Genomic DNA, 16,603 nt, shown 5'->3' on the forward strand with positions numbered 1-16,603 from the left:
TGAGGGTGTTCTACATAGGTATGTGTATGTTTTGTGTAATTGTATTTATTTACCTGGTTAAATGCCTCTGACAATTTGTGCAGAGGATTAAAGAGTTGTTAACGAGCTGTTTCCCATGGCCCAGCCTTTGATTCCTCAGCCCCCATCACCTAACTTTGCGACTCTGAGCAAGTCATTTAACCTGACAGATCTCACACACTGAGTCTGAAAAATGTCCACGGAGATCGGTAATCTCTCATTTATTAACAAGTGCGAATCAAATAAAACAAAATAAACCTTGTAAGTTGTTGTGCTCACACTACTATTTTTTTTTTGCCCCGCTGCCTGCTGATCATCAATCTCATCCCAGACAATTGTTTTATTATTTTATTTTATTTACACTTTGTTGACCAGGTTAGTCCCACTTGACCAGTGGCCTCTTTTTTAATATTCATACTGACTAGGTTACGTTTGACCAGAGCACCGAGGAACTTCCTCTACTCTTTTTGATAAGTGTCATAGGATCTTTTACATCCAACTGAGCTACAAAAACTCAGGCAATGGGGCATTAATTTAAAATCTCATCCAAATTATGGTTTTATCCATTTGTACTATAAGCCCAACTTCTAATTCATTCATTCATTCATTAATTTGTTTTAAGTTGTGGTGGTGATGTGATCTATAGTGACCTACTCATTTCACCCACAGCCTGGATTTAGCACACGTGTAACTCTGTATAGATAATGATCATGATTATATCTAATCCACATACATTGCAGATATTTAAACAAGTATCGTATCAATATTTTAGTTTTAAATTCTTTACAACAAAAGTGCATAAGAGAAGAGAAGAGATGGACAATATAATTTCTTCCTGTGCTTCCTGTAGATATCAATGGTGAAGCAATGACAGATAACTTCAGACTGGAGGAGACTAGCCTACCTGCAGAGATTGCCAGTGGACAGGTAAAGGTGAAGACCCTTTACCTGTCAGTGGATCCCTATATGGTGAGTTGCAAATGATACTTCATACACAGCTACTCTTATTATAATATCATTTATTTACTGTTATAACTGTACTGGTAGACTACAGGCTTAGCAAGACTGTTTCATTTGCCATTTTAGTAGATCTCTTCCCGAAGTTAGCTGGTTGATCCTGGAATCAGTCATTCAAAATAGTTTGGACATGTGTGTTGTAATACATAATGCTGTGTAACTTCTGTCACTGTAGATTCTGATTACTTTTTGTTTGTTTATTAACTAGGTGGGCATGCAAATTAAACATGACTTTTTTGTTTTCAGAAATTACCCTGGAGGACTTAGTTTATTGTACATCACATGTTTTTTTTAACACAGGTTAGTAAAAGTCTTGTACATTGCACTGATGTACAACAGCTTTCAGTTTTCTACCAAGAAGTAGTATTTGATGTGGTATGAGATACTGAGAGGAAAGAAGCACATAACTCAGCTATTGTCCTTTACTGGACTGAAATCCTTTCCAAGCTTCATTCTCTGCCTTGCATCCACTTTGCGTTAGGATAAGCTCTGGCTCCCGCATTAGCTCCTGCATAACCATGAATAACATTAAGTGGGTATCTGAAAATGAATTGAATGGCTTAATGAAGTTGTATGTTTAATTGTTCAAGAATGGCGTTTAAACAAAGAAAAACAAAACTGCTGTAAACCTTTTAGCTAAATGTTGACTTCTTCTGGGTATTAGGTACATGGCTGGCTTTAGCAGAAACAGTGCCCTAGGTGAAGTAGTGGTTCAGTGTCCACCCTTAAGCCCCACCCACACTACACCCCTGACAGGTCCCAGTTTAAGCCATCCCACATGTAAGTAACTCCTCTGGAAAGCCACACCTTTTTTGTACTTGAATTATTTTAATGCATGGTAATCACTAAATGCTTCTTCAGTCATAATGTAGGGAGAAAAGAAACCTTGTAATATTAAACTGCAAGTGATGGTGGGCTTTTCCTTTAACAGTCAAGCTGCTTCATCTGTTGCCACTATAACAGTTTTCTTAGCTGTAATGGTGACAGAAAATCATTTTCTACCTTTAAACATTGTAGACCTATCACATGCATTGTTTTGCACAAGATGCATTCTTCTTTAGCTGACACAGAACTTGAAATTGTCATTTACTCAGGAGCCATGCTAACTCTGTAGTCTGTATGACTTTACCTTAAGAATTACACATTATATAAACAAGTACATACCATTTGGTCTTCCATTTCCTGACAGGTCGACCATTGAGTCATCACACTTCAATATCAGTGACAGATGAAAATTATTACATATGTGGTGATGCAGCTGAAATTCCATGCTGATCACATGGTCTAAATGGATAAAACTATTACTAGAACTGACAGAAGTCTTGAGCTTGGCATGCTATGATAAATAGGTTCCTTACCAATAGTATCAGTTGAGAGACATCCAAGATGGCTTAATTTCAGCTCTCCCAGTGTGAAAATAGAAACTCAGAAAAGAGATCCAGTGAATTTGTCTTTTTGGGTAAATTTCACTTACTGGCCAGTAAGGGCACTGCCTGGATGCCAGCAAAGAAGAAATTTAGAGAACCTTAAAGAAAAGCAATCACTAACGTTGAGGAGAAAACACTGGCTGGGAAGAATCCTGCAACTGTTCAGCAAAAAGCAGTGCAAGCACCAGCTTTGATCACAACATGACTTCCATTATTCTAGAGGAAAAGATAAGTAAAAAGTGCTTAGAATTGATTAAAATAAATGAAACACTGATAAGAGTATATCAACTCAAATAACAAAAGGCTTGAAAATGGTAGAATATTTAAACAACTATTCAGAAGAGCTGATAAAACTGCAAAAATCAGAGGATGAAATGAAGAAAAAGTTGACTGAGTATGAAACTGCTTAAGAAGAGATGTTTCAAAAAATGATAGAATTAAAGAACAGTGCATGTAGGAAAAATATGATATCTTATGCTGTACCAGAGAAACTGGAAGGAGTAGACTGTATTCATTTTATGAAATCACAAATAAATAAGTGGACTGGTATTCCACAGCAGGAGTTCTTAACTGAAAGGGCACATTGTGTGTATTCTCCAAACCTGGCCACGAGAAAGCAACCTAGACCTTTAATCTTAAAGATACAATCCTACCAGTAGAAAGAGTTGATTCGGATAAAACTGTGGTGGAAGGACAAAGTACTAAAAGTTGGAGACAGAAGAGTGTTTGTGGAAAATGATTACTCACTGTACACTGGGTACAGGACATCTTGACCCCAGCCATTTTGAGCCCAGCATTAACAGATTCTGAAACTATATCTGTAAAACTTTAAATATATGGATCTAACATTCTTACAGTATAAAAAATAGAACAACATATACAGAATAAAACAACCATTAAAAACTTTATATACGCTACAAAACATTAAAATCCTCTAGATTCAATACTAGAACTGACAGTAGTACATGACAGCATGAGAGTAAATCAAAGAAAACAAACCATAAACAAAGAATGCATTGCCAGCATGAAATCTTTCTAAAATACCTGCTTGAACTGATTTTACACAGAGACTGTATTGCCAGCATTAAGTCTTGAGCTCCTTCTTGTGCTACTATTATGAGATACAAGGCACAATGTATTGTTATTAGTAAAGCAAAAGAAATATAGAGGTTCATCACAGCACTCTAAAACAGTGTAACTAGTGCTGCCTGCTGGTCCCTATTAAAATAGCAATAATAAAATTAATGTTTGAGCCAAGACAATTTGAACTTAAAAAAAGTTACAAAACACTTGTGCATACAAACAGTTATGTCGTGCCAATTACACAAATTTAGAATACCTACATGGAGCTGTTCACAATTTCTTAATGGGCTAACTAAAAATAATAAATAATATGTTAACTTCATAATTAAAATTACAAATTGATTTTATTGTACACGTTAAAAAACTGTAATTAATTAAATAATATTTACATATTAAGTAATATGTTAAATAAATTAACATTTATATATTGAAATGTTAAATAATATATTAAATTCCTATGTAAAATTCCTGAGTAGAATATTAAGTAGTAAAATGCTTTTAGTAAATTTAATTGGAGTCAAGTAGTCTGGGGTCAAATCATCCATGGTCAAATTGTCCAATAAATATTCTCATAGACAATAAATATGAATTTAAATATGATAGTGTATCCAATTGCATTGGGGTCAAATCATTCAGGGTCAAACTGTCCTGCTTTCCTGTACACTAGGTTGAAGAGGTGTACATTTATTCCAGTAATCAGGAAATGTCAAGAAGTAGCTATAAGATTCAAACTGCTGTATGCAACTATCTTCAGAATATTTTTCCTGGAAGGTCAAAGTGATTTTTGATGCAGAACATGCTAAGGAGGAAGCACAAAGGTTTGACCATCAAAAAGTGAGCTATCAAACAGAAGGGGATTCTGCTTTTATTCTTCTGATAATAAAGCTGACAGAGAGACTGTGCCAGTGAAACCTTTTTCCAGTGTTCCAAAGGAAAATCCTTGAGAGACAGGAAAAAGCACAAGAGTTGACTAGAAGAACCAGGAGTACATTGGAAATGAACCAGAGACTATATTTGGGAGATGGACATCTACAGGAAGAATACCAAAAACTCAGAAACAATGACTGAATGTGGGATTACAAAGCATCAAATCACATTTGTGAAATATGACAGAATAAGAAAACCTGGAAATACTGGATTTTTTTTACTTTGTTAAACTTGTAGGGGACTCAAAAACATATGCCATGCTTCATGTCTTTAATGTTTGGAAGAACATTAAGTAGAGGGGAAGAGGAGGGAAACAGGTAACTGTAAGTAAACAGTCTTTGTTTTTAACAGTATTTTTTATAAAACGTGACATATGCTGCATGTTATAAAGTAAAACTTTTTTGTTTTTTTAGTGAGTAATAGAGATACAAAAGTAAACAAGTGCTCTTTTTTGTTCTTTCATTTCATTTCTTGTTCAGTTTTAAGAAATGTAGACACTGTAATGTAAAAAGAAAAAACCCTAGACAAGAGAGCACTATATAATTAGAAGTGATATGCTTTTTCTTACTTTTTCATAGTGGAATGACTGAATTGAGGCCTTTGTCTTTATCTAACAAGAAGTTTTAAGGTGAAGCAAGTAAATAAAAAACATTGAATGTAATGAAAAGTTTTCCTCTAGCAAATAAATGTTCACAGTGTAACACGAGAAACTAGAAGCTGAAGGCAAGTGTGTATCTGGTTCTCATGTTTCTGTGGAGAGAGCCTGATAGGGGTAGTAAAAACAGAATGCTCTTCTTTCAATGGCTAAAAGATAATACTTTCTGAAAGCATTCAAGTTTTTTTTCTACATAAAGATAAGACAAAAACAGACAACACTTAGTGTAAGTAGAAGCACAGGTTATACTATACTTCTTAGTGTGGATAAACTTCATTATAGGTCAATTAAAGCCTGTGAGTGTAGCTGTCAGTCTGGCCAAATTGCATATCTTTGGAGGGTAAACTTCATTATTGTACAGGTACATTGCTTTATGTGTTTATATTAAGCTAATAGGTTATGTGGGTGTTCTGAGTGTGTTTTTGGAGGGTTTTCATTAAAACAAAAAGTCTTGTACCATGTGACATAAGTTCAAATGGATATGATAAGAAACAACTCTATAAAAGATGACCCGCCAAACATTAGTGCATGCATGTAACAGAAAAACTGATATTAGACACTTAAAAAATCTGTTATACATAACAGGTAGAAACAATTTCTTATCATAATGACATCACTTTCCATATTATCTTTAAATGTGAATGACCTCATAGGTATATACAGAAAAGAAAGAGTAGTGAGTAGTGAACTATATTTAAAAAATGCAGAGTGCAAAGAGCTATGCTATAGGAGACATATTCGGAAAGAAATGCATGTGTGACTTTGATGAAAGGATTTCAGGATGGTTATTCATAGGTTCATAGGTTCATAGCCTAGCCATAACAATTCCCTGGATATGTCTTCCCCCAATATTTACTTCTCCAGGCCCCTGTCTAGCAGGGTGACTGACATGATCCCCAGGGTGAATTTCCTATCTCCCATCCAATCATCAAGGTTCCTTTTGAAGTGGGCCAATGAGGCGCTCAACTTGATATGTATGGGCAATCTATTCCAGAGTACGGGGAGTCTCTGGGTCAGGAACCTATCCCTCCAGCATGTTTTCTTCATTGTGATGACAAGGTTTAGATCCCTGGAGCGTGTGGCTCTGAGGGATTGGGATTTCTTTAAGTGGAGCATGTCCAACAGCTCAGGGTTTGACATGGCCTTGTATGTTAAGCAGAGATCACCTCTGAGTAGACGATATGCCACAGAGTATAACTGGAGTTTTTTTAGACGGTCAGTATATGGAATCTGCTTTAGGCCTGTGATTCTTTTAGTGAGGTATTTCTGTGGCCTTTCCAGCTGTTGCAGATGTCTTGTGAGGTACATACCAAATGGGGCATTATACTCTATAATGGGTCTAATGAGGGATGAGTACAGTGGGACAATGACCTCCTTTTTTCTGGATGAAAAGCCCTTAGTGATGAGGTGTGCCACATAGAAGGATTTCCTGACTGTTGTGGCAATGTGGTTATCGAAAGTGAGACCACTGTCCACCTGTGTCCCTAAGTCTCTCATCACACTTTTGATGTTTAGTGTCCTGCCACCTATGTGGTAATTCATGGGTACATGTTTTTTTTTCCAAAGGGGATAACTATACATTTCTTGGCATTAAGCTTGAGCCCATGGCTCTGGCACCAGGCATCTGTTTCAGTAAGGCCCTTTTGTAGATTATCCACATCATTTGGGGATTCAATAATGGCTCTCAGTTTGCAGTCATCTGCAAACTTTGTTAGCCAGAGTCCCTTAGTGTTGGCCTGTACTTCAGAGAAGTAGATGCCAAACAAGAGTAGTCCCAGGACTGAACCCTGAGGTACTCCACTTGTCACTTGTCTGGAGCTGGATTTGGAGTCGGCTACTTTTACTGTCTGGGTTCTGTCAGTAAGCCAGTTTGCAACCCATCGAGTGATGTAGGGATTTATGCCCAGCTTAGTAAGTTTATCTATGATTCCAGAGTGGGGGATGGTATCAAAGGCCTTGGCAAGGTCCAGATAGGCTGTGTGGACTGCCTTACCCTCGTCCACAGCTCTGGAGACTGATTCAAAGAAGTCAATCAGATTCAGGAGACAAGATCGGCCCTTCACAAACCCAAACTGGGTGGGGTCCAGTGTTTGAAGGTTACCAATGTCTCTGTTTATAAGTTCCATGATAATGCGTTCCATGCCCTTGCAAATCAGGCTTGTCAGACTGATGGGACGGTAGTTCCCGGGACCAAGGTGGATCCTCCCTTGTGGAGCAGGATAACTGTAGCTGTGCGCCACTCAGTGGGCATGAAGCCTGAGGTGAGGCTATGATTAAACATGACACTTAGGTGAGGTGCCAGTTAATTTTGTAGTTCATGTAGTACACAGCCTGGGATGTCATCTGGTCCCATGGATGCTGTATTCTTAGCTTTGGATAGTGCGGTTTCTACCTGTGTGGCCGTGATTATCAGAATTTGGCAATCTTTTGGTATTGAGATGGGCCCTTTAGGGGGTGAGAGTGGGGTGAAGTTGGCACTAAATCGATCTGCCAAGATATTGGCAATATCCTTGGGATCAGTATATTTAATGCCATTCTGTTGTAACTCAGAGCAGATCTGGGCATTGCCATTTAGATTCTTGACATAACTATAGAATGCCTTGTGGTTGTCTTTGGAATCTTTGGCAATTTTATTTTCGTAACTAGCTTTTGAGGATTTTATGAGGGATTTCAGCTTCTTACTGTGGCTGGTGAGGGAGTTTTTTGCATCCTGGGATTTTCCTCTTTTTTGCAACAGTTTCTTCTTTCTGTTGTATAGTTTGTTTATAGCAGGGGACCACCAGATTGGCTTCCTTTTTTTGGAGAAGAGCATCTTTGTTCTGTTTGGGATGGCATGATTCATGCATGAGTGGATGTGCTCGTACAGTGCCTTAGTGTAGGATTCTGCAGTCGAACTTCCAGATCCCGTCTGCGTGGCTGTTGTGAAGTTTGTCACTTCTGACTTCAGTAGCTTGAATTTGCCTTGGAAAAGTTTTTTTAAGGAGGTTTCCTTACTGGGGGTGGGGGTGGGATGTGGATGTCAAGGGTGATTTGCTTATGGTCAGACCTGACCAATGAGGGGGTGACCACTGATGTGGAGCATCTATCTCCCATGTTGGTAATGACCAGGTCTAGGATATTGGAGCCCCTGGTGGGACAATGGATTAGTTGATCCAGGGTGTTGGAATTTATGAATTCCAAGAACAGTTGGGAAAAGGAGTTGGTACCTGAGTAGTTTTCCCAATTAATGGCAGGGTAGTTGAAATCACCCAGTATTAGGGTGTTTGGTTGTATCTTAATATTTTCCAGTATGTTTAGAAAGGTGTAGTGAGAATCTTGGGGCATGGTTGGGGATCTGTAGCAAGCTACAATTTGGATTGCAGTCTTACCTAGTGTTAGTTGCACCTGGAGAATTTAAGGTGCATTGTGTTGGGCAACTAGCCTGGAGGTGTGAATATCCTCAGTGAATATGGACACTCCTCCACCTTTAGTGTTTCGGTCCTGGTTTTGTGGCCGAAAAGTGTGGTAAGAATTGTAGCCTGGTATTGCAGGGGTGCTCTCTGGAGCCTTGAACCAAGTCTCAGTTACTGCACAGATATCGATGTTCTCCATTTTTAGGAGTGCCTCGAGAGAGTGAATTTTGAGGTTTATACTTCTAGCATTGAGTAGCATTACCTTCAGATTTTGCCTGCTTCTATCTGTTACGGTGGTGGTTTTATTCTTTGAACCTTGCCTAAAAAAGGCACTATAGGGGTGGCAAGAGCTTTAGCCATAACCTGAATCCCAGGGGTGACAGGTGAAGACCATCTCTGGCAAAGCATCATGGTTTGTCGATCATGTCTTCCCAGGCAGACAAATACTGGATCCCCTTTGAATGACACCAGAAGCTTAGCCAATTGTTGAAGTCAATCATTTTGTCCTTATACTGTGGTATCATTCTGAGCGAAGACAGGATGCTACTCAGGGCTAGGGTCATACCTGCCTGGGTCACATGATCCAAGAGCTCTTCCATATCTCTTTTCATGTAGTCCAGGTAGGTACATCTCAAGTCATTCACTCCAGAATGGACAATGACAGAGTCGTATTTGTACTTGTTGTGGAGTGACTTGAGTGCATGCGTTATGTGGCGGATCCTGGCACCCGACAGACAGCTGACTGTAATTTTCTCCTTGTTCAGTCTGGTGAGTGGGACATCAATGTGCCTGACTATAGAGTCACCTATGACTAAAGTGTTGGGTACATTGTCTTGCCTTAGGGGCTGTTGTTGGGTGGCACACTGGTGTTATGAGCTATGTGTCACTTTGGTTGTGACTGGTGTTTATTTGCGTTTCGGCTTCGGAGGTCCTTGTTGCTTGGACAGGTTAATGTTAAGGGCCTCCACATATGTGGGTTTAGTGTTACTATATGTGGGTGTTGATGGTGTGGGTTTTGAAGGGCTATAAGTTGCTTGAGGTGTGATGCAGGTGTTAAACTTCTCCTCTTGACTGTCAAGCACAATCTTGGCCGGAGAGAGCTTTGCTTCCAGTTTGGCTATGTAAGTACATCTCTCGCAGGTTGTAGTGTTGGGTGGTAGGAGGAGAGGATTGTCTGTGTACATGAAGCAGTTGCCGCATTGCCCCAGTATGCCCAGATTCACCAGGTGGACAGGAGAAATAACCGGAAGCTGACCCTTGGACATGCCTGTTTAGGTGCTTTTTTGTAAAGTTTAAGAGCTGTTTTCCTTTACCTTTGCAAGGTACTTTGCAATTATAGGCTGTTTAGTGCCTATGATTAATTTCTCCTTATTGACAAGGAGAGCTGAGTGCTTGTATTTGTTTCAGGCTTCCTAGTGCTTTTCAGCAGGTTCTAGAGCAAGTGCTAGTCACAGGGGTTCAGATTTTAGTGCTACTACTGAGAAACCAGCTAGTTCTAAGGGAAAATTTGAAGAGCAGACTTTCTGGCACCTGGAATAGTTTAACTGTAGCCTCGCAGTGCTGCACGATGTGAAAAATGTGAAAACACACGCATTTTTAAGCCAGAAAGTTGAAAGGGATAGACATCAGCCCAAAAGGCTAATAAAATGACAATTTCAGAGCTGGAAACCACTCCTCTAGCGTTAGATAGGCAGTACAATGCTCACCAGTCTCAGTGGTAGGCAGTAGGACTTCCTTCTACCACAGCAAAGCTTGGGATATGTACTGGCTACAAAAGGTAGGGAAACGAGCAAACAAGATAGTATTTTTTTTTTTTTTTTTTTGTTGAAACAGGCTAAACAATGCAATAATACAGTAAATAAACACAGAAAAGGCTAACACACTTGAGTGTGTAGTCCTAAACAGTAAATGCAATTAAAACTCTACAAAATTAGCAATTTAAAACTTTTTTAAATGAAGCAAGGCAAGTGCACAACTGAAAAACGATTTAAGAGGAAGTAACACAGCAGAATAAGTAGCTAGTCTACATATATAGAGAAGTCTATATATACAGAAAAGCAGCTAAAACATACAAACACTTCAGATGCAGTGCAACCTAGAGCACTTGAGTTGTAGCAATATTAAGGCAATTAAAGTTATAATAAATGCTCTGAAATATACTCTATATTTCCAAAATGTTGGAGAAGCACAGTCAGAACACAAGGAAACTCAGGCAAAAAAAAACATTTTTTTTTTGAAAGGGAAAAAGGAGAAACAGAAGGCTTTATCAAATTTTCTCTCTGTATTAGGTAGAATGAGCTAATGACACTAGACTGGGAGGAGTGTCCCAGATCAGATTTACACAATAGCCTACAGACAGTAAGCACTAGAGAAAGCCTCAAAATGAAAGTTTTTAAACAGATAAAGATTTGTAAAGATACAGAATGCTTTTAACTGCAAACAAATCAGTTACCCGTGCAGATTAGTTAATAGCAATAAAATACACTCAAAAACTAAAGTGCACTAAAATAAAAGTGCTATATATAAATTGCTAGAAACAATAATCTGTATAAATAATAAAAAAAACAGGATACTTATATATCTCAGCTAACAGTTGTAGTCAACACCTCTCATCCACTCTGCTCAGTGTGTATCTAGGACAAAGTAAAAGAAGAGTGCTTACATTAACTGCTAGAGGAGCTCCAATAGTGATAAAAGGGAAAAAAAGATAATAATGGCAGATCTGTAGTAGTAAGGGGCTACTGGCAAGGCACGAGGGTTATGCTGGCATGGATTCTACCTAAAACTGCTACAATTTAAGACATTTTGGGGATAAATAATCAGCTTTCAGCAGGGAATATTATTTACAGGTGGAATATTACTTACAATTGGAATGTGATTTGCAACAGTGAAAATGTATTTGGGGGACCTATGAGGAAAATATTAATAAAAGATGGCAGATTTTTGAAAAAAAATTATGAAAATATTTGGTATGAAGATGTGAATTCAGTAGTAGGAGCTAAGAGAGAATTTACGTATTATTCCTCAAGGTACAACTGGTCTAGACTAGACAAATTGTTTTTCACAGGAATATTTTGATATGCATCCAATAACTATCTCAGATCATGTGCCAGTAATAACTAAAAGAAAAATGTAGAGTAATGAAATATAAATGAGACACCGGCACTTCCCCACCTATCTGTTAAACAGAGAGGAATTTAAGGAATGGGTAGTGGAGATTATTCAGGAGTTATTAGGGAATATAGAAGTTTCTTCAGAAAATATAGCTAGGCCGTGGGAGAAAATGAAAGTGCAGTTTATAAACAGGGAATACATGGAGGAAGAAGTGATACACTTGAGAAGTAGCAAGAATTGTTTACAAAAACTAAAAGAGGTTAAAGTGTTGCAAAATGGGAGGAATCCCACAGGCAAAAGAAGGTGGAGTGCTGGCAAGGAAATAGTGAACTGCTTTGATGGTATGTATGAGTCTGGAAGGATTGCTGTTAATCAGCTGTTGTTTGTCGGTAACTGCAGAGCGCAGACACTTTTGGCATGGCAGCTTGGGTGGCAGATGGTACAGTGGGTGGTTGCCAAGCTTAGGAAGCCTGTGGCAAAGGGGATGGACAGAGATCCTCTATAAGTATTGGAGGGATTTCAGAGATTTTGTGGGAATCTGTATACAACAGATAAATGTGGATATTGGAAAGAAGTGCAGGTGGAAATGTTTGTGAAATAATTGAATATGCTGGGGTTGGAGGTAGATGAGGCTCAGCTACTGACACATGGGATAGGAAGGGATGAGATAGAAATGGCTATGTGTGACCAATCTACAGGGAGTCTCCAGGAGTGAATGGAGTTCCTGTAGAAGTTTGGAAGCTAAGAAGGAAGAAAGTGATAAAGATTCAGAAGGCTTTATTTGGTGGTGTTTTGGGAGGAGGAGGTGGCTTTGGTATCTGAGGATGGTGGGGACCCATCAGGGTGTATTTTGTGTGGACCTGTTTCAATTCTAAATAGTAAATCCAAACATAAGGCAAGTACTACCACGCTGTGTATGAAGAAACTTCACATGATTGAAGCAATAAAAGCAGTATCATAAGCGCTTTCGGGTAAATCCCTTCATTAGATGATAAAACACTAGTAAAAACATAGTATCTAATATAGTACAGCACAACCAATGAAAATCAGTAGTTTACCCTCCTTTTTGCTAGAGCTGGTTTAAAAGGGACAACATCATTTAATCCTGGGTCTTTGTCAGCTCCTAGTCTAAGAATCCATTGCATCTCTTTGTATTCAATTTTTATATATACAACATCCTACTATCCCAGTCTTTAAAGCCTTACCAAAAATTCATAAGGATCTCAAAACACCACCTATGAGGCCAAGGACGTCGGTAGGCATACGCACTGTATGCACTTCAGTACAGTAAATGTAAGGGGGGGTAGCTGCAGACTGGCAATAATAGGGCATCATGACCCTGGAAGCAAGCTTGCAGTCTAAAAATTAAACAATAATTAAATTAAACAATTAAACATAGCACACATCGTATTAAAGTACTCAAGCATTAGAATGCTTCACTCTGTAAAGGTAGGAACAGGCATGCAATACTATTTAAAAACAGTAAAACAGATATTGCAGTATTATGCAAACAGACCAGTATAAAGTTAAAATGGAGCTTTCACCCAAATTTAACAGTAGTATTTTATTACTGATGCAGTATACATGGATTAGCTGCCCTTTTCTCTGCTCTATCTGTTCTAATGGAACACTTTTTTCATTTTCTTTGTTATGGTTAGAGTTTAGTGTTATATTTTTTTCAGTAATTTGAGGTTCAGGATTTGGGAGGCTGGTCTGCAAGGTAGTTAAGTTTGTACCTCATCTTTGGGAGTAAAGCAAGACTCTGTCAAGCAAAACAGTGTCACATTTCTGAAAACTAAGGGAAAGCAACTTCTAAACATTGAGGAGAAGAGTTATAGCTGATCTCGTAAAGTGAGAAATAGCAGCCTAAAGCAGGTCAAAGGTCTTTCTTTGGAATACTTTTTTTCTTAAAATCTCAAAGCTGGTTGCCCTTAAATATCGTATAGTTTAACTAACACATACTGCTGGCATAAATGGAGCCGTTATTGTATGTTACTTTTTTCTTAATGTATTTTTGAATAATAATTATTTATGTAGTCTTCCATGCCCTTTGGAAAAACAAATGTAAAGAGCCATTCCTGTTTTCTATAAGTTAAGCTGCTTTTTGTTGTCCAGGGTTTGATTCCCTCAGTCTCTGTTTGCCTACTGCCCGAGTCTTGAGTAATTTAAACAGACAGCGTTCACAGGCTAAGTCCATGTGGTCAGTGCTCTGCCCTGATTAAGAATGGCTTCAAAACAAAAATGAATGTGCAGAAAACCGAATGCCTTTTAATGTAGCTCAGTCTTGATGGCACTAGCTACAGAAAATACATGCTTATACTTGTCTTTTGCATCTGAAAAATGTACAATTGTCTCAAATGTAAAAAACATAGTTATGTGAAAGAGTACAAAGCATCAGCTAAATGATGAACACTAAACAGTATAACAATATGAGCAATGTGTGAGACAGTAGTGTGAGCACTTCATCTCTCTCAACACTTGATGGTCATCAACTCAAAAAGTAAGGACAGCTGCAGTCAGGTGTTTCATGAGTATAAAGTGATGTAGAAATAAAACATTCCTATTCTACTCCTGTAAAAGCTGGCATGTGTATGCTACATGATCTGAGATTTTTTTTGTTCTTAAATGGCTTATTCAGAGTTTCACATTAGGCATATGGACACAGAGCATCAAACCCTAAGTTATAGGAAGCAGCTTGTTAACAGCTCATAGCCTTAATCCTCTGCAGTAACTGCCTCTAGTCAGATGAGGAATTGTGGGTTTATCTTGGTGCTGCGAAACTGACATTTGACTATCACACTCTACATTACAAATACAAAATAACTGCATTGTAAGGAAATGGTTGAGATGGTAAGCTACTTGGTGCAGCTGGCTTAAGTGTATCATTTTAAGCCAGAGTGCCCAGACCTTTGCGTAGTAATATTACTTGCCTGTTATTTGCAATTGGAATAATGTTATAACTGGAGCTCTGCAGTGAGTATATTTCTTGGTGAGTGTTTGACTACAGAAACATGAACTGGACTTTTTGTGGTATTAATACATGTTCTCTGTCTATGGTAATGTATAAGCGTACTGTTTGTGCTTGTACGACTATAGAAAATGGATGTCGCTGGTATGAAAGGACCTTGTTGGCCAGATGCTACTGTATAGCATAAACTTTTCAATGCTGTGTACTGGTACTTGTGTGAATGGACCTCTGCGACTGACTACCAAATTGTGGCACAGAGTATTCAAGGTGACTATTAATATATGTATGAGTGAATTTGTGGGACTAGGTACCATGATATGGTACATAGGTTTGTCAATGCAACACTATTACCTAAAGCCAGTCTGTGTAATATAAGTAGTACATCCAAGAAAGCAGTGTTCATCAGGAAGATGTTGACTACATATCACACTATACAATGACCTATACTCTTTTAGAGGTGTACAATATGGCATTACTTTGTACTGCAGTGTCACGGCATAACATGCAACTTTTATGGGGAGAAGGGGGTAATATGGCATCAGTGTATGCAATTTAAAAATCCTGTTTGTGGCCCTGAGTATTTTCAGCAGATTTTCAGACCATCATAAGCAAAGTTTTCAGCTGTCCCTGACTGTACCTCATTCTTGTGGCCTGTTCCTTGTAAATGTTCTTGCAAATTATTAAGGATACTGCATTCAGTAAATAATGACAGACATGTATTTCCTTTAGAAAATGTATGCTAATGCAAAACTTTTTTATTCTATTATTCTTTTTTAATCTTTTTTATTCCAGAACCTTTCTGAGTATATAGAGCAATCTTTAAAATATGTTACTGATTCTTGCAGTACTTGTATCTTTGTCCCTGATTCTTTGTCTATTATTCCTGGTTGTAAGATGTCAAGGTTTCTAGTAGCATAGCTCTCATTTCAACCTGATTATTGCTTCACATTTTTGGTGTGTAAGCTTATAATTGTGGCTTTCTAGCAAATCCGCATTTTTGTAGTCAGTAAATAATGACAATGCTAATACAAAACCAATTGTTTTAGCAACTCTCTAAGTATATAAGAACAAGATTTTAAATTTGCTCTTGATTTTTTTGCCTCACGTTTTTTGATTTTGCCTCCAATTCCTTAACTATGAGATTGAGAACTGCATGATTTCTACTGTCTACAATAGAATACACAATTTTCACAGCTATTCACATTTCCTGGGATCAACATTGGGAGTACCCTGCAACAGAGGCAACTTCAAATATATTACTGCGGCTATTTTTTTTTTTAATCTCAGAAGTGGCTGTCTGTTTGGGGGCATATGTTGGGAAAGCATAAAGGGCTGTTAGAGTAATTACGGTAAAAATGATTGCTGCTGTGTCTCAGTGGTTGATGGAAAAGAACATAGTATCCGAAATAGCATATAGGTGGCTATAGCCAAATTCAGAATATAAAGTCCACAGTGAGCTAGCAGGACTATGACCAGAAATAGACAAAGTATAGAGTCCATGCTATTCAACAATTACAGTTATTCATTACTGTGTCATTTGAGTATTTGAGTATCTAAATACCTCACATGAGCCAGGGTATTTTTACTACTGCTGCCTGTTAATCCTTCCCTCTCTTTTCCTTTAGTCATCTGAGTTCCTCTGCCTTCTGTGTGGAGTTTGCATGTCCTCCTTGTGTCGGAATGGGTTTTCTTTGGGTGCTCCGGTTTCCTCCCACATTCCAAAGACATGCAGTAGGTGGGCTGGATACTCTAAATTAGCCATAGGTGTGAGTGTGCATGCGAGTGTATGGTAAGAAAGTACAGTCACAGCATGACTAGTCACCCGACTGTGTGATCCTTGACCTCTTGCCAGGACCATTAGGGCTGTTGGTTAAATAATCATGGCAGAAAACACTCCAGATGCTCACCTTATTAAACTCTCTTTTGAGCTCTGAACCACTTCACATTCACTGGAGGAAACTAAAACAATAACAGTGTAACTAGTTTCAAATCATTTCAGGGG

The 16,603-nt window shown here is 38.3% G+C and overlaps 1 protein-coding gene across 1 annotated transcript in view; it reads left to right on the forward strand.

Annotated features, from left to right (window-relative positions):
- Positions 1–879: 879 nt before the first annotated feature.
- LOC122803831 (prostaglandin reductase 2-like) overlaps positions 880–16,603 on the forward strand; it is a 145,099-nt gene continuing 129,375 nt past the window's right edge. Inside the window, exon 1 of the mRNA XM_044073514.1 lies at positions 880–987. Coding sequence (XP_043929449.1) covers positions 886–987 — 102 coding nt within the window. The 5' untranslated portion in view covers positions 880–885. The remainder of the gene's footprint in view (positions 988–16,603) is intronic.

Source organism: Protopterus annectens, chromosome 6.part0 (assembly GCF_019279795.1).
Source record: "Protopterus annectens isolate FY-2018-M chromosome 6.part0, PAN1.0, whole genome shotgun sequence".
Lineage (NCBI taxonomy): Eukaryota > Metazoa > Chordata > Ceratodontiformes > Protopteridae > Protopterus > Protopterus annectens.